General features: G+C 45.8%; 2 protein-coding genes across 10 annotated transcripts in view; one reads left to right on the forward strand and one right to left on the reverse strand.

Moving 5' to 3' along the window:
- The window catches only part of PIK3CD (phosphatidylinositol-4,5-bisphosphate 3-kinase catalytic subunit delta), a 61,650-nt gene extending 36,201 nt beyond the window's left edge, over positions 1-25,449 (forward strand). For 5 of the 6 annotated variants that reach the window (XM_064470336.1, XM_064470337.1, XM_064470338.1 and 2 more), the window contains 21 exons: positions 747-975; positions 1,359-1,588; positions 2,431-2,610; positions 3,263-3,412; positions 3,733-3,822; positions 5,286-5,507; positions 8,632-8,728; positions 9,132-9,262; positions 10,182-10,241; positions 10,444-10,611; positions 11,428-11,549; positions 11,709-11,852; positions 12,535-12,634; positions 13,476-13,654; positions 13,855-13,964; positions 14,557-14,635; positions 14,879-15,046; positions 15,802-15,925; positions 17,612-17,757; positions 18,014-18,146; positions 18,719-25,449. In XM_064470336.1, coding sequence (XP_064326406.1) covers positions 747-975; positions 1,359-1,588; positions 2,431-2,610; positions 3,263-3,412; positions 3,733-3,822; positions 5,286-5,507; positions 8,632-8,728; positions 9,132-9,262; positions 10,182-10,241; positions 10,444-10,611; positions 11,428-11,549; positions 11,709-11,852; positions 12,535-12,634; positions 13,476-13,654; positions 13,855-13,964; positions 14,557-14,635; positions 14,879-15,046; positions 15,802-15,925; positions 17,612-17,757; positions 18,014-18,146; positions 18,719-18,856 — 3,000 coding nt within the window. In that variant the 3' untranslated portion in view covers positions 18,857-25,449. Of the gene's footprint in view, positions 1-746; positions 976-1,358; positions 1,589-2,430; positions 2,611-3,262; positions 3,413-3,732; positions 3,823-5,285; positions 5,508-8,631; positions 8,729-9,131; positions 9,263-10,181; positions 10,242-10,443; positions 10,612-11,427; positions 11,550-11,708; positions 11,853-12,534; positions 12,635-13,475; positions 13,655-13,854; positions 13,965-14,556; positions 14,636-14,878; positions 15,047-15,801; positions 15,926-17,611; positions 17,758-18,013; positions 18,147-18,718 lie in introns of those variants that run through there. The other variant, XM_064470340.1, reaches the window with a different exon arrangement.
- The window catches only part of CLSTN1 (calsyntenin 1), a 40,425-nt gene continuing 37,172 nt past the window's right edge, over positions 24,042-27,294 (reverse strand). For all 4 annotated transcript variants that reach the window (XM_064470343.1, XM_064470341.1, XM_064470344.1 and 1 more), the window contains one exon: positions 24,042-26,686. In XM_064470343.1, the coding sequence (XP_064326413.1) occupies positions 26,492-26,686 (195 nt within the window). In that variant the 3' untranslated portion in view covers positions 24,042-26,491. The remainder of the gene's footprint in view (positions 26,687-27,294) is intronic.

Consider the following 27,294-nt stretch of genomic DNA (forward strand, 5'->3'; position numbering starts at 1 on the left):
GAAGCCCAGTGCCAGATTATTCCAAGTTTTCTCATGCTGCAATTTCCAGGTAAAAAAACCCAAACCCAACCAAAAAAAACCCGTAAGTAGAGCTGATTGGTTCCAGCTGTTCAGTTACAAGCCTGTGTTTGACAGCCAGTAGGCATGCTGGGTCAGACCAAAGGCCCATCTGCTCCTGAGATTTGTCTGCTGTAGCAGGCGCTTCGGATGAGAGTGAAGAAATGGAATACGAGCAGTCATGTGGAAGTGCTGTCCACTGGGAGTGAAGAATCTCTGGGAACTGGATAGCGTTGAGAAGACTTTAGAAGAGTTCTTGGCTCTTGTCACAAATTTCATGTTACTGGGGGCAAGTTAATTATCCCAGTTTTGCTTCCAGTGGGATTCATGCCTCTATTTCACAAGGCTAGCAGTCAGCAGGTACTTCATGTGAGGTATTCAGGTAGGGATTATTTAAATACTGAGGTTGAGGGATTTATTTTGCCTGAAACAAATGGCAAGCATGAAAAAAGGAAGTCAGTTAAAGGGATTTGCAAATAAATCTACCCAGCAGTTCAGCACGAGTTGGAGCCACCAGACTTGGCTGAAAAGCAGCCTGTGATTGCAGGTCCAGGAGTGCTGTGAGAAGGTTTGGCTGTACATTGCCTTCGCTAAATGGTGTGTCTTGGGAGGCTGTGGGGCGACAGTAAGAGGAAGACGAGGTTCTGGCAGCGCAGCGGTAGTTTCACCCTGCTCTTGGTCTGGCCCAGGTGGTGTGGAGGCACGCTCAGTATGAGCCGCTCTACCATATGCTCAGTGATCCCGAGGCCTATGTCTTCACGTGCATCAACCAGACAGCAGAACAGCAAGAGCTGGAGGACGAGCAACGGCGGCTTTGTGACATCCAGCCCTTCCTACCGGTACTGCGGCTCGTGGCTCGAGAAGGCGACAGGGTCAAGAAGGTTATTAACTCCCAGATCAGCCTGCTCATTGGAAAAGGTCAGTTGCCCCGTCAGTCTCAGCAGGGGTGTGGGCTGTAGGTGAAACACGCTTCTGTCCCAGAGAGCCGGGCTGGGTGTGGAACGGGGATGGAGCCATGCTTGAGCAGGTGCGGACCCTGATGGATCTGGTGAGGGAACAGTGCCTGTGCAGACCCAAGAAGGGTGACCCTTCCTGCTGGCAGAGGGCTATAGTAACGGAGTTGGTGCAATTGTACGTAGTAAATAAGCCATCATTAGTAGCTTAGCTGACTCTTCTCCTTTTGGCCAAATATTAAGCATGTGTTTAGGAAGACTGTTTCACAGACACTTGATTATCAAAGGCTGATTTCCCCTATTGGGTGCAGGTGCTTATTTTGCCTTTCTCTCTTACTCTCCATTTAGGTTTGCACGAGTTCGACTCTGTCCAGGATCCAGAGGTGAACGATTTCCGCACCAAAATGTGCCAGTTCTGTGAGGAGAGAGCAGCAAAGCGGCAGCAGCTCAGCTGGGCAGCTTGGATGGAGTACAACTTTCCCTTGCAGCTGGAGCCCATGGCCAAAGGCCTTGGGACTGGCCCTCTACATATCCCCACCAAGAACATTTTTGTCAACGTGAAGTTTCAGTCTGGCGGGGTAAAGCACAAACTTTTCTGTGACAATGTTTAACTAGTTTGTGCTTTCCCTTTGGGAACCTCTGGGCATTTGGAGACAGAATAATGTGTGCGTGGACAGTGTTTCCATGTGTTCATCTTTATTCTCCAGATTCCTTTGCCTGTGGAGATGTTTGGGAGGGAGACTGAGCCTCCAACCAAGGGAGCTGTTCCCCTTCCTGAACAGGCGCTGGGTGTACTGGTTAGCTGGTAGCTGAGGTTGCTGCATGTACGTGTGGTGGTGGAAAGCTTTGGTTTTGGGTAGGAGAGGAGCACAGAATCCAATACATGCCTTTCCTTTTGAAGCCCAAGGGTCTGCTCAGCTTATGCTCAGCGTACGCTGCCTGCAGGCGTCAGCCTGTGTTGCCCATGGGCCCCTGTTCTTGCCTGCTACCCTTGGTTAATAGGATTTTTTGCATGTTGTGCCTGGGCATGAAGCAGGAGCCACCCCCTTAGGAGAAGGGTCTTCTAGAGCAGTGTGAGGATAGAGACCCTAGCCACCCTCTGCCCTGCTGGTGGAATGACAGTGGGAAGATTTTTAATAATTAGCAACCACATGAACTGGTGAATCTGCTTAAACTGGACTTGAAGTTCCTGATTTCCAGCCTTGTGCTTATGCTGCTGAAACGTGCTCCTGCCCAGTTTGGCAAACATCCCTACCTATTTGCTAATGTGCGTGGGGGGGTAATTCTGCCTTCCTATCCTCCTCTTTATTGACAGCAACAGGAATGTTGTTACCTGTCCGCTGAGCTACTGCTGCTCCTTGTGCTGATCTCGGCCCTTTGCTGGTGTTTGACAGTGTATGCTGTGTTGTTGGGATTGCAGGAGAGCTTCACTTTCCAGATCTCCCCAAAGGAGTTCCCCATCACGTTAATGAGCTATGCTATCAAGAAGCAGGCTACTGTCTTCCGCCACGAGACAGTGGAGAACCCAGAGGACTACACCCTGCAGGTGAATGGGAAGTATGAATACCTCTATGGGAACTACCCTCTGTACCAGTTCCAGGTGAGCCTTGTGTCTTGCTTTATCACCTGGGTCTGTTCCCATATGGCCACCTCTTGCTGGGAGGGTGGACTGAGACACGTATCCTTCACTGAGGGGGCAACGCTGTTTACCGGAATGCAGCACATCAGTGGCAGGAACTGGATGCTACGTAGGGCAAGGGATGCTTCTAGCAACCCAACAGATGCTTAGGGTTTCGGGGGCTAGTGATCTAAGCCTGACCCTGGCTACCAAGTGCTGTGTAAATGCATTTATAGATTATGGTTCTAGAAATGTCTGTTTGTTTGCATGGTGGGCTGGAGGTTCTCCTGCTGAAAGCTGGGCAAGTGATCCTGCATCCTGTGTTCCCCTGGCAGGGCAAAGTGCTGTTGGGAGTGCTGAATCCTTCTCAGTGTTTTCCCTTAATGCAGCCATTTGAGTCAGCTGATGAAATGCCAGCTATAAAAGGCACTTCATATTCTCAGTACTGGCAACATAAGTCCAGGGAGTTGCATGTCTGTAAAGCAAGAGGAGATAAATTAAAGCTGAATTTTGATTATTGGTTTGTTGTTTTTTTATTCCTTCCACCCGTTTCTGCTTCAGCCAGTTCTGATTTGCTTGACTGCTCTTGCCGCCTGGCTGTTCCGTCCATGCTGACGCTGCCCTCTCTTTGCAGTATATTCGGAGCTGCCTGCACCAAGGCCTAACGCCCCACCTGACCATGGTACACTCCTCCACCATCATTGCTATGAGAGATGAGCAAACCAACTGTATTACCAGCCCCCCAAAGATGGCTGCCAAGCCTCCCCCGCTCCCTAAGAAAAAGGTAAAAGGGGACGGTGATCCAGCAGGGTCATCCTTGTCTTCTCCATTGATGGGGATGCTGGTCTGGTCTGGGAACAGCAGCTGGTTCTCCCTGCCTCTCTCAGGTCAGGTTCCTAGCTAGGGTCTAAGAGCTGGGAATTTCCAGCCAGGCTTCTGGCTCCTTCCACAGCTTTCCTGGTTGTCACAGGCTTCGTGCTGCCCACCTGCAATGCAGTGCTCTTCTGTTGGAGCAAAAAGCATGTGATGAGACATGAGGTCTGGTGCTGGCTTGAGAAGTCTTTGTTGCATCTATTTCTGATTGGAACCCTTTTCTCTTTCTAGCCAAACTACAGCTCTCTCTGGTCCTTAGAGCAGTCTTTCTACATTGAGCTGGTGCAAGGCAGCAAGGTCAACGCAGATGAGAGAATGAAGGTAGGTACTGACTCAGTTTGGGGTTTTGGTTTTGTGTTTTGGCTTTCCCAGTCGCATCTCTGTTGTGTGGTGAGGAAAGCAGGGGCTGACAGCTCGATCTCACGTGATCCTCCATTATGCTTCGTTCAGCCTTTGGGCAGTTTCTAAACTGCAGCACAACAGGAAGGGGAAGGGAACTTGCTAGCCAGCAGCCCAGCAACGGAGCAGCGCGTTCTTAGAAATACTCCTCTGCAAAAGTTTTGAGTAGCAAACAGAGCTGCTGCACCGTAATTATATCGCTTGACAGTGGTGTGGAGAGGCAGGGAAGTCTGCAGAACAACAGAGGAGGGGAAATTCGGCTCTGAGAAGAGAAGAATGATGGGAGAGGTGGTGACTGGTACAGTTAAGAGAGAAAGTGTGATGCAGCAAAGCCCTGGGATTTGCAAGGTGTTTGCCAAGAAGCGAGGAGTAGGCAAATGAGGAGAAGGGGAATGGCTGCCCTATGGGAGAGGAACGAAACAAAGCAAGAACATATCACGTACACTAGTGTCCTGCAGGGCAAGGCTTTATAAAGGAACAGGCAATAACACAGTTATTTCTTCTGCCTAGTGCCCCATCATTTGCAGGGAGCTCCTCCTGGGGAGGACTCCTGTGATTCAGACTAGCCAGCAATACTGTAGCAAGAGGTAAAGCTGGGGGTGAGCTTGGCCTGCTGGCTGCACAGCGATCTGGCAGGCTGCGAGAGCAGTGCAGATACGCAGGCAAACGTGCACCCGCAGGCAGCTCGCCGCTGGCATTGCGCTGCAGGCCTGTTTTGGGGCTCAGCTGTTTGCACGTGCCCTTCTCCTGCGGTGCTGGTTTCCCTCCTCTTCGGCATAAGCCCTTGCCCAGCTCTTGCTGTCTGCCCTGCTTTTTTCAGCGTGGCAGGTTCCTGGGCTTCTGCAGCATCTCGGTGGGCAAGGTTTGGTGGATATTTATATTGCCTGGCTTTCCAGGATGAAACCTGTAACACTCTTACCAATGGATTACCCAAGCATTTTGCAATGATTAAGGAGCTCTTGCAAGCCCGCGTGAAGTAAAAAGATAACGATGCCCTTACTGAAGTTGAGTAAAGAGGAAGATTAAGGAACTTAAGGTCTCAGTGAACTGGGAGACAGGAGTAGGACATCCTGTTCAGGGGAGTGGATGCCCTGTCCCACTGGATATTAGGAAAAATGTCATCCCTGCAAGAGCGGTCAGGCCCTGGCACAGGCTGCCCAGAGAGGTGGGGGAGTCACCGTCCCTGGGGGTGCTCAGAAACCGTGCAGATGTATCGCCTGGGGACATGGTTTAGGAGGCCTGGGGGTGTTGGGTTGGGGGTTGGACTTGATGGTCTTAGAGGTCTTTTCCAACCTTAATGATTCTGTGATTCTAGTCATGTGTCTTCAGCAAACAGGTCAAGACCCTGTGGACTCATGGTATTCTCTTATTTCTCCTTCCCTCAGCTGGTGGTGCAAGCAGGTCTCTTCCATGGCAACGAGATGCTGTGCAAGACAGTGTCAAGCTCTGAAGTGAATGTGTGCTCGGAGCCAGTGTGGAAGCAGAGGCTGGATTTTGATATTAATATCTGCGATCTTCCCCGTATGGCACGGCTCTGCTTTGCCCTCTATGCTGTCATCGAGAAGGCAAAGAAGGCACGTTCCACCAAGAAGAAGTCCAAGAAAGCTGTAAGTAAAGCCAGTGCAGGACAGAGCTAGGCTTGCCAGTGCTGGAGGGCACCGGACACTGCTCTGAGCCAAATGCTCTTTGCTTTCAGAAGTCTTTATTAATAAAAGCGCTTACAGAATGATGGCCAGTAACTTCTTCAACAGGAACAGGAAGCTGAGGAGTGGCTGTCTGCAGGAAAGATCGTTTAAATGTAGTTTCTTGTCCAGAAAGACCATTAAGAACCATACCCAGTGTCTGAATGCACATAAAGAGGAATCATTTGTGTTGGTGTCTCGGTTTGGCTGTTCCGCAACTTCCTTGTTTTGTAGTTGAGGTTAAACCATCTTCTGTGCTGCATCTTCTTTCTAGTAAGATCTTTCATGCAAATCCCCAGTGCAGCAAATTAACAGCTAAGAAAGTAAAATGAGGAATGTAAACACTGGTTACTGCAAAGGTTTAGGTAAAGTAACATGAAAGTGCAGAATCTTCAAGGTTGCTGTTGGGATGCTGCAAACTGAGGATAGAAAGTGTTAAATCACTTTGAAAGCTCTTATTCTGAGCTTCTGAATCGGAGATGTAGTGATGTTTCTCACTTTCCTCACCTCCGTTCCAAAGCTTCTAGCCCTTTAATAATTCGGTAACTACAAGTACTAAGTGCAGACTGTAATTGAATTGCTGGTTCCCCAGTGTTGTAACTTAAGCATGACGCCTCTAGCTCTTTGCATGTGAAGAGTGTTCTTTGAGCAAAAATGCATTTATTCCTCTGCAAGTTATTGTTTCTGTGGCCATAAAAACAGTTACCATGCTTTAAACAGAGGATCAGTCGTGCCATCTTTACTAGAGTGCGGAGAAATGAGGGGCTGATAAATGTGATCACAGAAGATTTAGTCTCAGCTCCGCTAGCTCCTTTTCACTGCTGGGGGGTTCGCTGAGCTTGGTTGTGTTGACAGCAATTGCGTTCTCAGGGTTACAAGTGCATTAACGTCTGGGGAGCAACAGGCAACCCGCGAGTCCTGCTTGTGTGGACCAGTTTTTGGGCTGGAGACTCCAGACTGGAAACATTTTGAGGCCAGGACCAAGATCAACCTTTTTATTGTTGGTTGACCTTTTTTTTTTTTTTTAACTTAATAGCAGAACTCCAACTCCTGCTGGAGGCTTTTGTCGAACAGAATATCTGATTCATCACAGGCTGCATTTTTGTGGTCACACTGGAACAATTTTCAGTTTTGAAGCAGTCAGAAGGAAATCTTGCTATTCTGAATGACAAAACAAAACCAGCCTGGTTAACTGAGTTGTTAAGAGGATCTTGTTCACGTGTGTTCTGGTATGGGGAAAGGTGGATGCATTCTGGTGAGCTCTTAATATAAAATCACAATATTTCCTGGAGCTGAGCTCTGCAGAAGTGCTTTTTTCCACGTGGTCAACTGCAGCTCTGAGTACAGTGCCCAGATCTCATTTAAAATGGTTGGTTAAGAGGAGGTTACAGTCAGAGAGCACCCTGATCTTTGTCTTCGATTGATAATATTTTTGCTTGCTTTGCTTACAGTACCCAGAGGTTAATTACGCGCACGTTGTTTGTCTGTGCAGGCTGCCCAGAGCAGATAGGTGGGACTAAATCATTTACTACCACAAAAACAGGCTTGCTTGCAGACTGACTGGGATGAGTCAGAGGGTTAATGTCACCCAGAGGGCTGGCTTTCAGTGTTTCTGTAAGTCATGCAGGGGATATTTCTGTCTTTACAATGCTGAATCGTTGCTTTGCTGGACCTTATCCACCAAAAATCTTGCCCTGCATTTTGGCAGGCTCCGCACTGTGGTTTGATGTCATTTACTCTGTTAGAAAAGGTTATTGCTGCTGGTGGTGTTTTGTTTGGCTTTTCTCTGTGATCTAGAAGCTGATGTCTCAAATGGGATTTTACTGAAGATATTTAGTCTAATCGAATCAACTCAAAGGCTCGTGAGAGGCTGCTTGCAAGTGATTAATTTTGTCAAAATAGGGGAAAAAGCTGACTTTGCTACATCCAGCAAGTCTTTTGGTGTACCTTCGGGATAAGCCCCTAGAAACATCTCAGTGGAACAAGAACATGTCTCACTGTGGTTCCCTTCAACTATTACACTGCCTGTGGGTGCGTCTCACTAGAATTTTTCCTCTCAACCTCCCTGCGAGTCAGTTCCTTAAGCGTATGCTTAAGCCTTGGTGTTTTCTGAGCAGCTGAGTAAAATGCTGGCATTGCTGACACTGTTATATGAAGTAAACTGTTCCATTTGGGGAACCTGACTGCAGGAAATCTTAGGTCGCTTGTGGAATATGCCTGTCTGCTCTGGTGGCGGGGAACTGGGATAGAGCAGGGAGACGCGTTCTCGGCCACGTCCCAGTCTCTTGCTGGAGTCTCCCACCTCCAGAATGAGACTGGCTTGTGTGACTGGGTTGGGCCTGTGGGTTTTATTTTGGGGGGGTGTGAGGGGGGATTGGCAGCGTAGTTTGATTTCTATAAATAGAAGGCTTGGTTCCTTTGTACAATAATAAACACTATTCCCGTTATCAGGTATGTCTAACATTCTTTGCAGTTTTCTGAAGTCATGCTGTGTTCCCCATTTCAAATTTAAGGTGGTTCTCCCTCCCCTCAAACTGTAAAATATATGAAGTATGTATGTCATAGTCCTTCAAATATTAAGTATAGAGTTGCAAGGCCTTACCAGAAACTGAGAAATTCTACAGCTATGCAAAATATTGGGTGATGAAGTTTTAGATGTGTTTATGGGGAGTGTTTGGTGCCATTCAGCACTACACAGAAGACCCCGGGTTTTGGCAAATGTCTGAATTTGATGCCATCTTGTACTCAGATTTTAGGAGCACTTAAAAGGAAGCAGACAGGCATGGCTGCCTGGGGCGCACACTCTTTACAGCAGCTCCGTGGTGAGGGGCGCCTACATACCCTTGGATGGGAAGTTACCTGCCTGCAGCATGCTGTGTAGCAATTTGCAGGCTTGGAAAAGATCAAGAGTGTATAACTTCTTATTCCTGGCTCTTGTGAGGCGTTTGCTTTGCATGGGGATATCTCACTTTCTTGTTAGTTTTTCTCATGCCTTTATTCAGCTTTTGCAGTTACAGCCCCCAAATGAGCTTCTTTCTTTGCTTTGCAGGACTGCCCGATTGCCTGGGTGAACGTCATGCTCTTTGACTATAAGGACCAGCTGAAAACAGGGGAGTGCTGCTTGCACATGTGGTCCTCCTTTCCAGGTATGTCAGGAGATAGAGCTCTGCTGTATTGCTTTGTGTCTTTAGTCTCCGCTACAATGGCAGGAGATGCCCTGCACCCTGCATTGCTGCCCACTAGGTTGCAGGAGTGGCCCAAATAGTTCAGACTAGCAGGCCTAGAACAATCACCGCTCTATACTGTGATGGCATCTAGAGCCCTGCGGAGATGAAGGCCTCCTTTTGCTTGGCATTGCACATTTGACGTAAGAGGTTGCTGCTGTCCTAAAGACATCATGTACACTTCGCTTGTGAGAGGTCAGGAAATGAAGTGAGCTGCTAGGGCCCCACAATGTCCAGTGACAGAGCTGGGAGCAGCCTGTGCTTTGCTTTCTGGACCAAAGCGTCAGAAAATAGCATTCATGGTTTTATGTACTTTGCTTTTCAGATGAGAAAGGGGAACTTCTGAACCCGATGGGCACGGTACAATGCAACCCCAACACAGAGAGTGCAGCAGCCTTGGTCATCTGCTTCCCCAGCGTTGCATCGCATCCTGTGTATTACCCGTCGTTTGAGCAGGTGGGGACATGGGCACTTTTTTGGGAGGCACAGAAATTCCCTAGCTTTGGTGCAGGAGCCTACAGCGTCAGTGTCACTGTCTCTTGGGCGGCTGTTGACAGGGATCGGGTGCGAGCAAACGTGATGAATAGATAATGTTAATTAAAAATTGTACTTTTTCCCTTAACTAATGGACCTTTGAGTGAATACTTTTCCAAGCTGTGAATTCCTGTAAATTACTGCTCTCATAGAGAAGCGTTTGTTTAAAACCTGGGTTTAACTGAGCCCCCTTTAAACTGCAGGCAGCATGAGGCTTTATAGGAAGGAAGAGCAATAAAAGGGGAAATGAGTGAAAGTAGACAGCTCCCTGCCTTTCAGCACAGAGTGATAACGTGCCGTGTGGTATGGGGATTTTCCATCTGCCACTGTAACTGGCCAAATACTTAAAGAAGAAGAAATGTGCCCATTACAGGAAAGACAGGAGACCTGCTCTGCCAGGAACATACCCACCTGCTCCCCACGATGCGTGTTCTGGCTCAGCAGCTTTAATGGATTGTGCCAGTGCGCGAGGTGGCTTGGGCCACGCTGTCTGGCCAAACGCACCCCGGTTCTAATCTGGAATGGCTCGTGTTAGCCTGGAGCTCGGCGACCCAGAGCCCCCGTTCACGAACCCTGTGGGTGTGCAGATGGGCCCTCTGTGGGGGAAGGACTTCATTCTTGTTACTACCAGGGACGGGGTTCTGGGGCTTACGCCCATGGGTTACACCGCTGAGCAGAGGGGTCCTGCTGGGTACGTTACCTGCCCTTGGGCTGTCTGATTCCCTTCTCCAGAGGTGGCCAATGACTGATCTCTAATGCAGCATAACTGCCTGAAGTGATGGTGAGCTAGAAGTACAGAGGGGATAAGGAACCTTTCTCAGACTCTTTATTTGTGTTCCAGCTGCTGGAGCTGGGGAGGAATGGAGAGCAACCCCGTGCTGTACCAGAAGATCCTGAGGAGGTGAGTCTTCTGACATCAGTTTTTCAGCTATGTGCAAGCCTGGTTTCATAAATCAAGTTACATGTTTCCATCTTACCCCCAGTCAGCTTTTTTCACCAAACTGGGTCATGCCCTGGTCCTGCAGGGCCTCTCTGGGCTGAGCAAGTCCTCTGGTTTGAGACTGAGCCCTGTGTATGTTTTTTCCTGTGATTCCCATGAGCAGAAGCTGCAACTGAAGGAGATACTGGAGCGGAGGAGCCACACTGAACTATATGAACATGAGAAGGACCTGGTGTGGAAGATGAGATACGATATCCGTGACCAGTACCCACAAGCTTTGGCAAAGCTGCTTATCATCACCAAATGGAACAAGCATGAAGACGTTGCCCAGGTGAGCATGCTGGGGTTGGCAGCCAAGGCTCCCTTTTTGATCCCTCTTTGTCTACATTCCTGCGTTGTGTTTGGGAGGCTGGCTTAGCCCGGGATGTTTCGCAGTGCCCCTGTGCCGGTAGGTTTGGCATCACTGAGGCTGAGGAATATTTTCTGTTCTCAACCAGTGACTGCGAATGTATGCTGAGCAGCACCCAGATGAGTTGAGGTTTGGCTCTTCTGGGCTATGTTTGCCCCTGTGTGCTGTCCCAGACTCTTTACTGACCAGCACGGTCTTGCTTATTCCCTCTAGAAACTGGAGGCCAGAAAAAAAATCTGTTTAATTCACATCAGAAATAGGATCTGGATTGGATATTCTTAACTGATAGTGAGAGGCCAGCACAAGCTACCTCAGGTGGTCAGCAAATCCCTTCCACTGAGAACATCAGACATCAGTTAGGGATGGTCTCTGTGCTGCTCATCCCTCCTTACTTCAAGAGCTTCGACAGGACCTTCTAAAGGTCCCTTTCTAGTCTACATTATCATGTTGCAGAGAAGTGCTTTTCCCAAAGAACTTATCCCACTAATTGTGGTACAGCAAATGTAACCCCGCTGTGGACCTGGATGGCTCCTCCTGTCAGCCTTCCTAGAAAGTTTAGGCTGATGGGTTTTGACCTGGTGTTTGCAAACTTGCTCTGAGTCATCTGTAAATAGTGACTAAGAGAGAGGGTTAACCCCCTGCAACGGAGCTGCGCTTCCATTGTAGAATTTTAGATTTTTATCCCTTGTCATAAAAACCTTGTTCGTTTTTTTTTCTATTTTTTCTCTGCCCTTACAGATGATTTCCCTGCTTCAGACCTGGCCAGAGCTGCCTGTCCTGAATGCCTTGGAGCTGCTGGATTTTAGCTTTCCTGACCGTTACGTTGGTTCCTTTGCTATCAACTCATTAAAGAAGCTGACGTAAGTGTTCACCACAAGGGATATGTGGAGCCCGTTTAGGTTTAGGGCTGCTGCGGGGGACTGCGAACAAGGCCGACGGTCTTGCATTTCCAGTTTTTGCAAGCACGCTTGTTTGCAGTAAAGATAAGGTTGCCTTTTATTTTTCCTTTCTGTCCACAGAGATCATGAGTTGTTCCAATACCTGCTACAGCTTGTCCAGGTGCTTAAGTACGAATCCTACTTAGACTGTGAATTAACCAAGTTCCTGCTGGACAGGGCGTTATCCAACCGCAAGATCGGCCACTTCCTCTTCTGGCATCTGAGGTAAAGAGCAAATGTTTTAGGCTTTTTCTCAGTAATCAAGTGACACCAGCATTTACTGGTTTCCTCATTGCTCTGTGAAGTGAGACGGTAAGCATGTTGTATGTATAGATGCCAGGGTATTTATCTAAAGGCTCTTGGCTGTCCTTCAGTCTGGTATCTTTCCTCAAAGCACTGGTGGGATTTCCTTGCTGTGATTACCAAAACCCAGGGACTGCTGCTTTTTACTTGGGAGACTGAATAAGGATTATCCCAGGAGGACTTAAAAACTTTATTTGTTTTTCTTTTGTTGTGGTGGCAGTTGTTTGGCTTAGGTTCTGTTTTCCGAATTAATGTACACACACATGCACACATGCCTGTGAGCTGAAACTGACTTTGGCCATCCACGGGCGCCTGCCAGACCTGAGCCACAGGCTTGGAATTGTCCTTGCTCCTTAAGTAATGTTCTCAAAGGAGTAGTTAGCAATTTAGTCATCCCGAAAAATGTAGGAAAAAACATTGCTTGAAGTGATGAGACATCACCTTCTGGGCTGGGTTCTCCCCCACCCCCCCCAGTACATAGAATCTGAACAGTGCTAATATTCTGCACCCTCCTCTCTTCCCCCTCCTTGTGCTGGCATGAATGGGAGCATTAGTCACTCACTGCAGTGAGTCAGAATTGCTTCAACCTCCCTTCTTCCCCTAGGTCAGAAATGCATGTTCCTGCAGTTGCCTTGAGGTTTGGGCTCATCCTGGAAGCGTACTGCAGAGGCAGCACCCACCACATGAAAGTTTTGATGAAACAGGTAAAAATGGCTTTTAGCCATAAGGTTGACGTCCCTCTTGCTTGGAGCTGGCTCTCAGCTGTTAGCTTTTCCAACTTCATGATATCAGTAATGCAAAAAAAAAAAAAAAGCCTTTTAACTGCTATGTTGGTTTTGGCATATCCTATTAAGAGCCTGGAGTTCCCCATCACATGTGACTTTGCTCATCTCTTACTCACCCACACACGTCCCAGACTCCACTATGTGTCTAGAATGCTTTGAAGTGTTCAAAGACCACTGCTGTTATTAGATGAGTTGAATGAGCTACCATTTAGTAGGAGCTGATGACAACTGGCTGTTGCTGTGTGGACGTATTTACCCGCTCTCTAAGACGTCTGTTACCTACCAAGGATCACTGTGCCTAATTCAGAAGCAAGGGACTCATGTAGACGTGAAGTCCTAGGCAAGATGTGCCCACAAACCAGTGCTGCTTCTGTTTTCACGATCAAGTGGCCCTTTGGCATAACCAGACTTCCCAAAAGCAGAGCGGCGCAGGGGTGCTTCCCCATCCTCACTTTTCTAGCCAGTGCGCCTCGCTTCTTCCTTTGGTGCTCGATAATGTCCGTTATTCCTGGTATTTAGGACTGCAGCCTTTACCTTGCAATGCACTTGTGCCCAGCAGAACATCCATAATCAAGTATGGATCTCCCTCAAGCAGATACTGCGAAATTTGTTTTGTTGCAATGTGTGAAATTGCCACAAGTTTGAAGAGAAGGCGAGAGATACAACCAAGGTTTACATTTCACAGTAGATTTAAACAATTTTTAAATGTTCTCCAGGAATTTCTATTTGTTAACCCTGCGCCATCCCTCCCTTTTTTCAGGGAGAAGCACTCAACAAGATGAAAGCTCTGAATGACTTTGTTAAAGTGAGTTCTCAGAAGGCCACCAAGCCTCAAACCAAGGAGATGATGCATATGTGCATGAAGCAGGAAACATATCTCGAAGCACTTTCCCACCTCCAGTCCCCCCTGAACCCCAACATTATCCTCGCTGAAGTTTGGTAAGGAAGAGCGCTGTATCTCTTAATTTGTGCTGCAGGCTTTGTTCAGCAGCAGAGCTAGGCTTCTGGTTACCCACAAGGGCCTCTTCTCGTGGCGGTCCCAAGTCCTTTCGCGTTTGTCGAGGCTGTTGATTTGCAGATGAGATGGCCGCTTCTTCTGAAAGATGGCAATCTGATGGTAATATTTTTGTTTTCTCTAGCGTGGATCAGTGCACCTTTATGGACTCCAAAATGAAACCTTTATGGATTGTGTTTAATAATGAAGAGAGAGGCGGAAGTGGAGTGGGTATTATTTTTAAAAATGGAGACGGTAAGTCTTTAAAGAATATGTTTTCATAGGTGTAATACTCTCAAATATTTGTTGTGGTGAGTGGGCCTAAATGTGGACCGTTTAGATGTTGTATAAATGAGGACCATCAACGTGTTTGAGTTTTTTGGCAGTAATCTGGAGCTTTAATAAACTCTCCTCTATATTTCACTTGCTGCCCTCTTCAGTAAGATTTTAGCACAGTAGTAGCTGGATACCTTGCACAGTAAAAAGGAGACTGATGTGAGATCTGAAAGGGCAACAGCAGGCCCAGCTTTGTAGGGCTGGAGCAGCAGCTGCTCACTGTTGTGTCCAGACAGATGTTTCTAAAGCACTACACGGACCGCTATGGGAAGAGCTTTGGCAAAGTGAAGTAGCCTATACCTCCGTTAGTATAATCGTGTCTGAGTTAAGGTACCTAGTAGGGTGGCTTTACGCTATCAGTACACCAGCAAACGTTGCTGTAGCTGATGTTCTTTACTGGCCAGACCTAGCAAGTGTTTCAGAGGCAGAACAAGCGCCCCTTGCAAGAGCACCAGAGGAGGGGACAGTGGGAGGTACTTATGATCCTTTTTTCCTTTGTAACACTGCACAGATCTTCGTCAGGACATGCTGACGCTGCAGATGATCCAGCTGATGGACATCCTGTGGAAGCAGGAGGGCCTGGACCTGAGGTGAGTAGTGTGCACGCAGTTTGTCCTACTGCGATGATAGATAATGTGCGGTGAGGCCGTTTGGTCTGCAGGCTTATTTTGTCCCCAGCAGGTCTGTCAGCAGCTAGTCAGGTTTTGTGGTACTGAGGGGCAGAAATACAGAGTAGGTATGGAGTAGATACCGCACACAAGGGAAAGCTTAAAAGTCAACACACCCCCATTCTGGGCAAGATTTCAGTGGAAGGGTTTCTTTCATCTCTGCAGGATGACCCCTTATGGCTGCCTCTCCACAGGAGACAAGACGGGACTGATAGAAGTAGTCATGCATTCAGACACCATTGCCAACATCCAGCTGAACAAGAGCAACATGGTGGCCACTGCAGCCTTCAACAAGGATGCGCTGCTGAACTGGCTGAAATCCAAGAACCCAGGGTAAGCGGGCTTTTACTTACCTTTTACTCAGTGCTGCTGTATTGCTTCCTTCCATCTGAAGATGCTTCTGCTTTACTCAACTTTTAACTTCAGTTACATGTATTTCCAAGCTGTCCCACAGTGTCTATGGCTGCTTCACTGCCTAGCGCAGCAGAAGGCATCGTGTGGCTCTGTATGGGTCTCGACCAGAAGTAGAGGCATCTGACTTACTGCTTGCAAGCTTTTTTGATCCTTGGTAGCTTAAGGTAGCTGGAGCCAAACCTCGATCTTCCGGTCGGTCCCGTTACCTTTTCCAAAGATAGTCATCGTGGTGGCAGCTGGAAAAGGGGCAGGAGTGATGCCAGAACTGGCAGCTGGAAAGAGCAAGCGCAAAAGCTGTGTAGCTTGGGGTTTTACTAGATACAGAAACAGTCAGCACCAATACTCTGATGTAGCAGGGCACCAGCAGGAGTCATTCTAGGAGCCCGCTTTGTCTTTTGAATTGGTGGAGATCTAGAAATGAGTTAATTTAGCTGAGATTGCAGACACAACCTTACCTGGACCTCTCCCGTTACAGACAGTTGTTATTGCAGCTAGTTTTTGTAAAGCATGGATGGCGGTACTGCCTCCGGAGACCACTACAGAAATTCAAACGTGATTCCCTTATGTTCTCCTGCAGGTTTGCATGGGGGAAGCTATAAAAACAACTCTCCCAGTGGTGAAGTACTGGTGTTTGAAGTAAAATTCTCTTTCAACCTTTTTCTTACCCTCTTCAGTGACGCATTAGAACAAGCTATAGAGGAGTTCACTCTTTCCTGTGCTGGGTACTGCGTGGCAACGTACGTGCTGGGGATAGGCGACCGGCACAGTGATAACATCATGATCCGGGAAACTGGACAGGTATGGGGATTCACTGCTGCTGTTGAAGTACTGGAAGAGGGGCATGAGTGCTACTTAGCAATGGGCAGACATATCCCAGTGCAATCTTACTGCTAAGGCATGTACCTCACCTTCCAGCCGAGAGGCAGACTGGACAAATATTCTCAATAGCTTCTACCATTAAGAGGGTAAATATAGTTTTATAATTTGAATTACAATTCTGTAAGCACCACTGCCATCAGCTGCAGCTGTTAATACCCACTTTGAAATTACTGTGGAGCAATTTATACCTCTCAGACCTAAAATTGTCTGCAGATGCAAACTTAAGTACAGTCTGAAGACTTAACTTGGCTTCAGCAGAGTCACAAATCACTTGTAGTTGCTAGATAAGAGCCTCAGTTACTCACCCAAGCTGATATAGTGATAGTCTTCCTCCTGGAAAAGAAAATGTTTGGTTTGGCATTCGTTCCCCCCCCCAAATGAATGCAAGTGAGCAGCATAGTTTTAATTTCACATTGATATCTGTACTGACTCCTTTACTTCTCTAATCCACAAGAATAGCCAGCAGAGGTCATTCCTTCTCATACACTGTTTAGAAAACAAAGGGCAAAACTAGGAAGAAGAAAATCCCTTTGCTAACAGGACACGTACTAAACTACGTCAGTAATATTTTGGTAAAGGGGGAGTCTAAGCTATCTTCCTTATCTAATTGTGAATTCTACAAAGCCTAAAAACAACTGTGCCAGACAGTTCAAGGTAAGTCTCCTGCAGGTCCAGTGAACTCAGCTGGTTAATATTTGAAAGTAAGAAATTGGCTGCTGATGTTTTGAGACTCGTATCGCTCAGGTGCGCGCACCTGCCTGCCGGCACTGCTGCTGTGTAGCATCCCCACTCCTCCACTTCTTACTTCCCTGAGTCAAGCAGTCGTAGTCAAAGAAACCTAGCAGTGCCTTTGTTTTGGGGTCACAGCAGGGACAGAGACACTGTGTCATTAGTGAATGAAAGACTAACCTCCCTCCCTGGGCTGTGACTGGCAGCAGCCCTTACCTAGGGCTGCCTCTCCTTCCCATTAAGAAAAGTGCTGGGCAGGGAGCTCGCACCAGAGCAGTGGCCACTCAGTGATTTGTCCACTTGAGGGAGCTGATGCCCTGCGGTATACAGCCTCGGGTTTTGCTCATCATCTAGGGTTTACAGCAGCTCTGCAACATCGCTGGTGTGCAAGGTTCTGCACAGGATCCTCCTTCCCACCATTGCACTAGTGCTGCAACCACTGCGCTGTGCTTGGTAGTATTAAAAAAAAACAGAAGGAAGGGGGGGAAAAAAGCCTTACCTGAGGCAAGTAATATTTTGTAGCAACTTCAAAACAGGGCATCTTTCCATACGCTGCCTGGGACTGCGAACTGTCCTGGTAGGGTGCCCAGTTTAGTTCTCTTTCCCTGTCTACTAGTGACACACTGAGGCTTCATAAAACTCAGAAATTTCTTCAGATATACAAAGTCCTATCCAACATCTAATTACACTAGAGAATAACTTGGCAAGTAAATATTACCTCTTTTCCCAAAGGAGTGCCATGGGAGAGGTCTTTTCTCCCTCCCAAAATCCTATGGGGTCAGTATCTTTCAAATACAGGAACTGTGAAGAGAACTCAACAATGATCACCTAAAATAGATACTGTGCTGAAAAAAAAAATTTCTTCCTTATTTTCAGCTTTTCCATATTGATTTTGGTCACTTTTTGGGGAACTTCAAGACTAAATTTGGTATTAATAGAGAACGAGTTCCTTTCATCTTAACTTACGACTTTGTGCATGTCATCCAACAAGGGAAAACTAACAACAACGAGAAGTTTGAAAGGTAAGTGTGAGCAGTTAAACTTGGCTTAAGCTTTTTGAGCTCTGAATTTTCAGAATTTATTTCCACCAATGAAACACAGCCTATAGCTGTCTGTACACACTAAAGTAACTAAACGATTATCTACCTGTTAGAGAAGGGAGAAGAACGTGGCAGTCATCAATGCAGACAGCAGGGTTCAGACTAACACGTCGTCTTGTTTATAAAATGGCACAGCTTGCAGTCTTCATTCCTTTGCCTCACCTTCCTTTCTGAACAGATTCAGGGGTTATTGTGAAAAAGCCTATATGATTCTGAGGCGCCACGGTCTTCTCTTCCTGCACTTGTTTGCACTGATGAAAGCTGCTGGCCTGCCAGAACTCAGCTGCTCTAAAGACATTCAGTATCTAAAGGTAAGAGAAGCAGAGCCCAGATACGGTTACAACTGAATACCTGATCTTGTAGCTCAGTGAGGAGGAGTTCAGCGTGGAAGGGGATATTCTTCGAAGCAAATCTGAAATCGTCGTCCAACGTTCATGAGAAATACCAGATACTGGTGCTCAGGAAATAACTTGCGATTCTTCAGCACAAAAGCAGTAGGTACATGTAGAAGCAGCTTGCAGGGAAGGAGACAGAGCTCTTCGGTTGTGTATCATTTCTTATTCCTAGCTTGCCTCTTAAATTATACCAACCTAGCCCTGGCCAACTGAAAGAGAGTAGCTTTGTACAAAAGCCCTAAAAAACTCACTCTACTGTTTCTCTACGCTCAACATAGGAGCAGGCTGCATGTATTTATCAGAATGAAAAAAACCTCATGCAACTACAGTAACTATTGAAAACAGTTAACGGCTACTCATTTCCTACCTGATGCCCCTTTCAATGGAGTAATTTCTTAGTGAGTAAACAAACATCTTAGTAGTTGAGCAGTTAATTGTTCAGTTGTGCTTTCAGGGAGGCTACGCTGATTTCTGCCTCTTACCTTCAGGATTCCCTAGCTCTTGGGAAAACAGACGAGGAGGCACTGAAGCACTTCAGACTGAAGTTTAATGAAGCCCTGCGAGAGAGCTGGAAAACCAAAGTGAACTGGCTGGCGCACAACGTATCCAAAGATAACAGACAGTAGCGCAATTTCGGCCTGCACGCTTGCGCCAAGAGAATGTAATACCTGCACTGAGTCCAGCAAGTGTAGACAGGTTTTTAAAGGCTGATGGATATTGCCGTGTTGAAGACCCTGCACCTGCGTTCCCAGAGATCAGACAGTTCTGCATGACTGAAAAATTGTTGGACTGTCGTCAGCCACATAATCATGTCTCCTGTAGGTCTTTGGGGGACAAGGGAGAGACGTGAGGCAATAAAATTACTGCATACAGTGAAAGGTAGGTCGATGTACTGTATCCTTAAGAACTTGTTATGCTTCAAATACATCTTCTAATGGAAGAGTTCAGGCAGTTGTAACATCCTTCCAGTGTGTTAATGTGTCTATTTCTATTTTCTTTGAAGTCTAGCTGAACACTGAGAACCTTCTGTCCCTGTAGCGCTTAATCCATAGCCCATCTTCCAGGTGCCCACCATTACAGCTCAGAGGTGTTAACATCACCACGCGATCACTCCTCCTACCCTGTTTCAGTGTACATGATGGTAGGGAGCTTAAACCACCACAGAAGCTGATGTGGACAAGTGTTTTACTCTGCATTGTTTACAGGGTAAAAATATCTGTGCTGTCCTATTACCTTCTCTCCGCTACTGAGGCCAAAGCGTTCTGAAACTGAACTGGAACCCAGCTGTCGCTGACAAAAACCTGATGCCACAAGAACAGGTTGGCCAACAGGTTAGGTGTTTTTGTTTGCTTTCCAAAGCCAGACTTCGGTTCAGCCTCAATCAATTCCTGGGTTTTGGAGTTTATTCTGGTTTTAAGCCTGAAAACAGTAAGCCTGCATGTTCAAAACAGGCACGTAGCGTTGGTTGCTACACGTACCGCCTGCTGGGGTACATCAGAGCTAGTTTGCCACCTGGTTTCCCTGTAATACATGCACGCAGGGCACTGGCCTCCACCTCTGTAATCGCTGAGCTACAGCACTGCAGTGCCAGTGTCAGCTGGGACAGATGGTACCAGTCTGTACCTGAGTTATTTGGCCAGTCTGCCTTCCTGTGCAAGGACGGAGGAGTGCCAGATGAGCGCTTTTAACACTGAAACAGTGACTTTAGCGTAAGCTGCATCTCAACTCTCATCTTCTTACAAATTTATTCCGTTCCTTTCCACACTCTTCCTCCTCTCAGCCACGGTACTTGACTCCTTGTCTGTTGTTAGAGCTGGTGTGGAAAGACTGTGTCGGTATGTGTGGGTTCAGCCAAAGAACAAGCCGCGGTCATCTGTGCTGGTACCTACAGCAGGACAAAGTGTCTCCTCCGGCCTCCTCCTGTTGTCACTGCTGCCTCTGTCTCCTTCCCAAGCAGAATCTGTCCTGTCTCCCACAAGGTGCTGTAATCAATCACGTACTTCTACTCATGTGTCATATTTTTGTCTCCAGCTCGCGTCCTCACCTGGCGAGCAGTTCTGAGCGCTGGTGTTGCACAGGGACAGATGAACGGGAGCCACTGCTGCCCCTCAGTGCCCTGCTTGAGCACAGCGAGGTGCACCACGCACTACGTGACAGCTGGGAGATGGGGGAGTAGCAGAGCTGTAAAGGTGGTAAAGGAAAACTGCTTCCATTAGCAGCTCCCCGGGGTGCTGCCTTCCTTCCGTTCCCCCACGGTCTCCACATCAGGTTCCTGGAGGTGCTATCATTCCTGCCTTTTAAAGACTAGCATAGTCTAATTTGCAGGACACCCCTAAAGCAAAATGCTGTATTTAATTTGTATGCCCTTAACTAGGTTGAGCAATTTTCTTTTATTCATACAGCTGTGTTTTAACCTCTTTTTTTTACTCTTACTTATGTAGGTTAAAAAAACCACAGGCATTTCAGATCCTATTTCTCAAGTGACACACGTATTGTCAAATGACAGACTACTCTCTCGTGTAAATTTAGCTTTCATACCTGGTTTAAAATTCCCACAAAACCAACAGGTTTAGGACTGAGACAGGACCAGCCTGTTTATTCTTTCTTAATAAATCTTCCCTGTCATGGGATGGTTTGATTTGCTAGTGGGTTTGCATCCAGCACATAGGTGCAACTCATTCCTGACTTTTGGCTTTTTTTAATACTTTAAAATCAGGTAACCCTGTAATTCAAAATTAGAAGAATGCTGCCCTATCCTGGCTAAAGCCACTCTTTTTTTTTTTTTCCCTTAAGAGGACAAGTTCAAATGTATTTGTTCTTCATCAGCTGCATAGCTAAGTTAACACTGCCTTAAAAAAGTAACTTCTAGCCTAAGTAGAAACGAACAGTAGTAGGTAATCCTGGGTTTGGTCAGTGAAGGAATACAAAACACCTTTAATAAACCCTTCCCTCGTTATCTTTACATACAAACAGATGCTAGCAGATTAGGATTTAGCGTTACATTGTTGGTAGTTTCCGATTTCAAGTACTGTTTCTCTTCGTAAAAGATGGTTTTCTATGAAGTCTATTCTATGCTGTTTTGTATCCATTAGTACAAACCAGGTTGCCTCCAACAGAGCACCAGTTACTAGACGAAGCAGTGATATAGAAGACAACTAATTTTAACTGCATATAACCCTTGGAGATCCCCTTTTTCTACACCTTTCTAATGATACTATATGTGACCGAGAAGCAGCCAGAATATTTCAAGCCAGTGTGGCATGTACCCTTCCCAGTGATCCAAATTACTTCCTAACCCATTCCTCTGTAACAGTTCTTGAGCCTGTTAATAGTGAGTAGTACTGAAAGTACCTTTGCAGCAATTGTTTTTGCTGTACCTTCTCTGTGTTACAGACCCTTGTTAGCTTTGTGTCTCTCCCTAACTCTGCATTTGACCATAACACTAGGAAAACAACAGTTGACAAATGCATACAAACAGACCCAGAGGAAACCAAACACCGTCCCGAGCGGAGCCAGCGCTCTAGAGCTGCTGCTGCTTCTAGAGATTAGACTAAAAGAAACTTCCTGTAGCCTTTGAGTGTTGTCCTCTGTCAACGAAGAGCTCTCTGCAATGTGTTGTAAATTACTTCCACTGATATGGTTCTCCTGAGTCTAGAATATTACTCATGGTTTTCTTTAACTGGACAGGTTTCAAATTGAATCTCAGAACAGTGCATCCATATTTGCAATCGGAAGTGTTAAATTGTTGGCCAGTTCAATTTTGTATGTAAGCCACCAGGTGGTTTTTTTTTAGCTGTTTTAAGTACTATAATTTTCCTTTACTGTGCCAGATTATATAGCCTCATGCTTCACAGGCTCAGAGGGTTCTGGGTGTCACAATTTAAATTAGGAGTAGGAAGATGCTTGTATCTCTTACAGCTATTAAGAAAAAACCCATTACCATCAGGCCTTGGACAAATGCAGAAGTTTCCATGGGGTGGCAGGTTACCATGTGTCAGCTGCTCCACCACAACCAACACTCTGTGGTGCACAGCCAGATGCTGCTGTACACCAGCTGACGGCTGTATCGCTTCCCTTATTCCCCCCGCGAGAAACAGGTCACACGATGGTACTGGGTACTTCCCCATTAACGTGCAGGACTAACACACACAATGAATTTCTGGTGAGCACCTTGTTTGTGCATCAAACCTTGGTGTCACCTACGCTCTGGGATGATGCTTTTACCAGGTTCTACCATCATCCTCTAACAATTTGATGCCATCTTTTGTAATTCTGCGAGGGTTTTTTTCAGAGCCAGATTAGTGGAGACCAAGCATTCTGCACCCAAGCGTAAGGGGATACATAGAAAATTTGCCACAATGATGGAATAAAGGTTGGCGGGGATCCTGCTGAAATACTAAACAGGAAGTGCAAAAAGGAAAACAGAAGCCCAATACTTCATCTTTAACAGCTGTTTTGATATTAGAAGAAAATACTGCAGGAGCTAGAGCTCTTTGCATGATAATCAGTGAGAAGACGGTACTGCACCCATCTAAATCACCGCTCCCTCAGTCGGGGGAGGCAGACATTTGTGATCTCTTTGTGTCCCCTCCTGTGGGGTGGTCGCCCAGACTCTCTGCTTGCAGAGTTCCCTGTGGCCATACGGCTTTGCTCCATTTTAGGGAACAGATAAAATTACTATTGCCTTTCTTACTAAACTAATGTACAGAGCAAAAAGTATGCAAAAATATCAGGCCACACAGGCAAGGTGCTATGCACTGAAACCACAACCACCTTACCAGCAGTTTGTAAGCTCTTGTGGAAGGGAAGAAACATACTACAGTTCTGTACAGGTAAAAGCAAGTCTCTTACATTGCCACAAACTGATAATCCAGGATCGTGCCCGTCATACTGCAGCAAGGCAGGCTTACCTAGTAGGTTCCTTAGTCACTCTTACGCACGTGGTTCACAGGCTTGCAGCAGTTCATACCTTCAGCCGTCGCTTTGGTAGTGGTTCCAGAAAACTCGGCCCTTAATATAGTTTTACAGAAGTACAAAGCAGCAGTGGCTCACGTCATCCGTCCTTCAATTTTAGAAGTGCAATAAAACAAAACTGTGTCAGTGTAAACTGCAAGAACTGAGCAATTCCAAAGGTGTTTCTCAATCCAGTTTTCCAGAGAGGTTACCTAGTTTAGATAACCAACTTGACTTACCTACAGAAGTAAAACTATCAAGGAGTCAGCAAGTGCACCTTCCTCCTTGCACACCGCTGGAATAGCATCTTGAGTCGAAGTCTGATGGCTGTATCAGGTCAGCAAAGAGCCTTTGACTCCCAATTTACAAAGAATTACAAAGCAACAGCTCACCCGATAGTTTTCAGCAAGTTGTACTGAAGATTGAAACCTAAATCACTTTCAAAAATATTACATTTCACTATAAATAAGTACCTTCTGATTTTATAAATATGCTCAAAGTGGTACCCCTTTCTATTTCTATTTATTTAGAGATGTTTCTGTGATTATTTTTTTTAACTCTGTACAAACTGATTGTGCTTATTCTGTTGCCTTTGAAAAAGAAATATTTTTTTAAGCCAAACTCTGGTTCTGTAAGAAGATAAATGTTTACATGTTGAACTTTTCAGTTGCTTTAGGTACATGTTTTCTAAGTCAAAAATAAAGAAAAATGATTGAGAAATTGTACACACACGCAGCCACAGTCTGTCTATGCTTGAAACAAAACTCTCCTACTGCCAGCGGCAGAGGCAAATTAACACACCGTTAATGTAACTTGATGGAGCTTAGTTCCATTCGGTAAGAAAGAAATGCAAACAACTTTTAGAACCAGAAATTTATTGTAGCTTATAGACTTTCCAAACTGACCTGTTACCAATATACACATCTGAAAAGTTATACCCACAGTGGCTACAAACTGCATCAGGACGTTTACAACCTTTCAGTATTACCATTAAGCCATGATCAGTTTTGGTCTAAAATACAGCAGCTACAGCAACAGCATATGGAAGGATAAGTCTTCTACACATTAACACAGGACAACTGTAAGACATAAGTTAAAAGTTCCCCAGTTTACTTAAAACTAGCAGTTATATTACCACGTAAGTAGTCAAAACCATTTCCCCATTTTAGAAATCTAAAATTTTACATGTTAAAAAAACAACCCCAAAGAACGGTAAGCTAGTTGTGTGGGTTCTCTTCCCTGCTTCCAGGTCCAGCTACTATTTAGAAGGCACTCCACAGCCAAGCGTTACCCCAGATAAAACCCACCATTAGATCCCATTACACTCACCACTAGGTGAGAATAGGTCTGCTCTGAAAATCAAAACCATAGAAACATTTGGATCAGGCTTTATCTTGTATCTCTTTGAATTATGACCCTTTGCGCCCCCACCCTTTGGCTTGCTTGCTGCTCCTCTCGCACGCTTACCGCATGCCACGTGTCCCTGCTGTGTGCTGCCAGCCACTAACTAGCCTGCTAGGAGCTGCGTGCTCTGTGCACCTAGAACGTCGGCAGACTACATACACGCTCAAAAACCAGAACTTTGCTTACCGTGCGGAGCAGTGAATGGAGTCCTAGTCTCCGGTTACAAGCAAAACAAGTTACTCTCTTTAATCCACTTCCAAACATAAGAATCAAGTAAGCAGATATTCGTTATTCAAGGCTCTGTGTAAGACCAAATAAAGTTAAATAAACAAGACCTGCCTTACAAAAAACTAGCACTCTCCACCACGGGTCATAACTTACTTTTCGTACCTTTCAGCTATTTCTTTAGAAAAGTCCTTTGCAATTCCAAGTTAGAACTTTGATCAGAAATAACCAAAATCATCTGGACTTGGAAGAATATTAACGTGATGCCCAAGGTTTTCTGGTTGGATAGTTTATGCTATAGTTTTCACCAGCAGGAAAACACAATTACTAAGTGTAAACAAAGGCTTAATACACCAACAGTCCAAGTTACTGTACAAGGGGCTACAGGGAATGAACAGGAGTGTGTTTAGTAGAAATGGTATCAGCTATGCCCCAAACCCTCCCGCTACCAAATCAGAAAAACTGAACAGCCAAAAAAAAAAAAAAAACAAAAACCCTAAACCCCAAAACACCTATCTATGTAGACTGGTAGCCAAGGTGCACAGGTACACAGGTCTCAGGCTTTCCAGCTTCAGTTACCAATGTAACAAGCCATCAGCTCAACGAATAATGCACCCCATCAGCAGTATGAACAGCCCATCATTGTACTGCAGGCAGCCTCGCTGTAATTAATAGGAGCTGTGGCACCGCACCACAGCACCAGCACACTAATTTGCCCACCATCCGAGTAGTGTTTTTCTCCCAATAACTTAAAAGCTCTTATGCAAAGACTTAACTTTGGGGTGGGGAGAAAGAAAAACAAACAACTGTACTGCACAGGGCAGTCGAACCTCTGCAGAGGTTCCTAAAGCCTTTACAATTTCTCACAAGCTTGTCTGTTCCCTCTGCAAAAATAAAGGAAATTAAAGAAAAGGAAAGAAAAATCTAAAAACAGAGCGGGGCATGAGCGAACATGGCAGTCAAGGCCAAGGACACTGTGTTACTGAAACATCTACACTAGATAACCGTGCCCGTGCTCCTGCTGCCGTAGTATGAGACTTGTAATACTTCATGCTTCATGATTTTTTTACTTTAGCATGTTTTAAACCCCAAACCCTGTTTTCACTACCACAAATGACATAATTACATAATTCCAATATATTTACAAAATATTAAAAAGTCTGTTAATCTTCTACATATTAACCTCATTCTGCCACTTTACACATGCACTAATTTGGGGGAAAAAATAAAAAGAAATCAACAGGCTGAAATGAGCAGCTTTACCCTTTGTCAACAAGCAATCTTTGCTTCTTTTAGAAAGAGAAGAAGGAACAAAGCCAAGTTTGTTTCACTGAGCAAAAAAAGACAGTTCAGAAATTCATGTGCAACGGCTACAGATCTGTAGAGTCACTTAGCTGAGATGACATGAAGAAAAAAGTGCAAGGTGGTTCCTCACATAGCGTAAAAAAAATCCAGTCACCGAGGCATGGCTGAAGGAAAAGAGGTGCTAACTACAATCCTAGAAACAGCATCAGGAACTAGCCGACATAACACAAACACTGGGATGTGTGTGGGTTGGATCTACTGGCCAGAATGAATTTTTTTTTTTTTTTAACCACCATGAATCCTTGGTAACAATGGAGTGTATTACAGTGGAGTCTTCTAGAGCAGAAACATAAAGACAAAGGGAACAGCTAGAATCAATAACTGAGGGTAGAGTCATCCCATTCCAGCTGTTGCTGTCTATTAACATTCTGTTGGTCCTCCTCCTGCTCTCCCTCTTCCTCCTCACTGCTTTCAGACTCCGCACTAGTGATGTCATCTTCTTCCCCATCTTCACTTTCTTCTTCCTCCTCCTCCTCTTCCTCTTCACTGCTGTGTTGATCCTCATACGTCTGTAAAGACAGAAATTAGCTGTTGATGTCATACTGGCCAAAATTCTTTTTATTCTTTTGAATCCAGGCACAAGGCACTACACTGAGTAAGAGCTATTACAGATTCCTTACTGGTTTTAGTATTTCAGCAGTAATTAGGCAACCAGAAAAGAAAAAGGAAGTAGAACTCTCCACAACAGCTTTGTAACATTGCTATCAGTCCTGTCACTCTAAACAAACTAATTCTGAAGTGCGCCCCAGTACTTCAAATTCTACTGGAAAAGGACCTTTCAGCAGGGTCACACAGAGAGCATTAAGGTTGCACATCTTCCTTGTTCCTGATTTTCCAAAAATTCAGATGTCAACCACAGGAGAAGGAAACATATTTGACAATAAATTCTTGCAACTTTGGGAAAAAAGGGACCACGGTTAAGGTAGGTTGCTTTGCACGATAGAACGCTAGTGTCGGACACTGGCCCATAAAATCCAATTCTGTATCACGAGGCTAAGACCCATGCAAGATCCCAAATGTAACCGCTCTTGGCATTTGTCACTTTGGCGCATTCGTTAAAAATTCACAGTTAATGTCTCTACTCTGTGTTCAGCGGTTGGTTTTGCTCTACTGCTCT

This window comes from Phalacrocorax carbo, chromosome 20 (genome assembly GCF_963921805.1).
Source record: "Phalacrocorax carbo chromosome 20, bPhaCar2.1, whole genome shotgun sequence".
NCBI classification, from domain to species: Eukaryota; Metazoa; Chordata; class Aves; order Suliformes; family Phalacrocoracidae; genus Phalacrocorax; species Phalacrocorax carbo.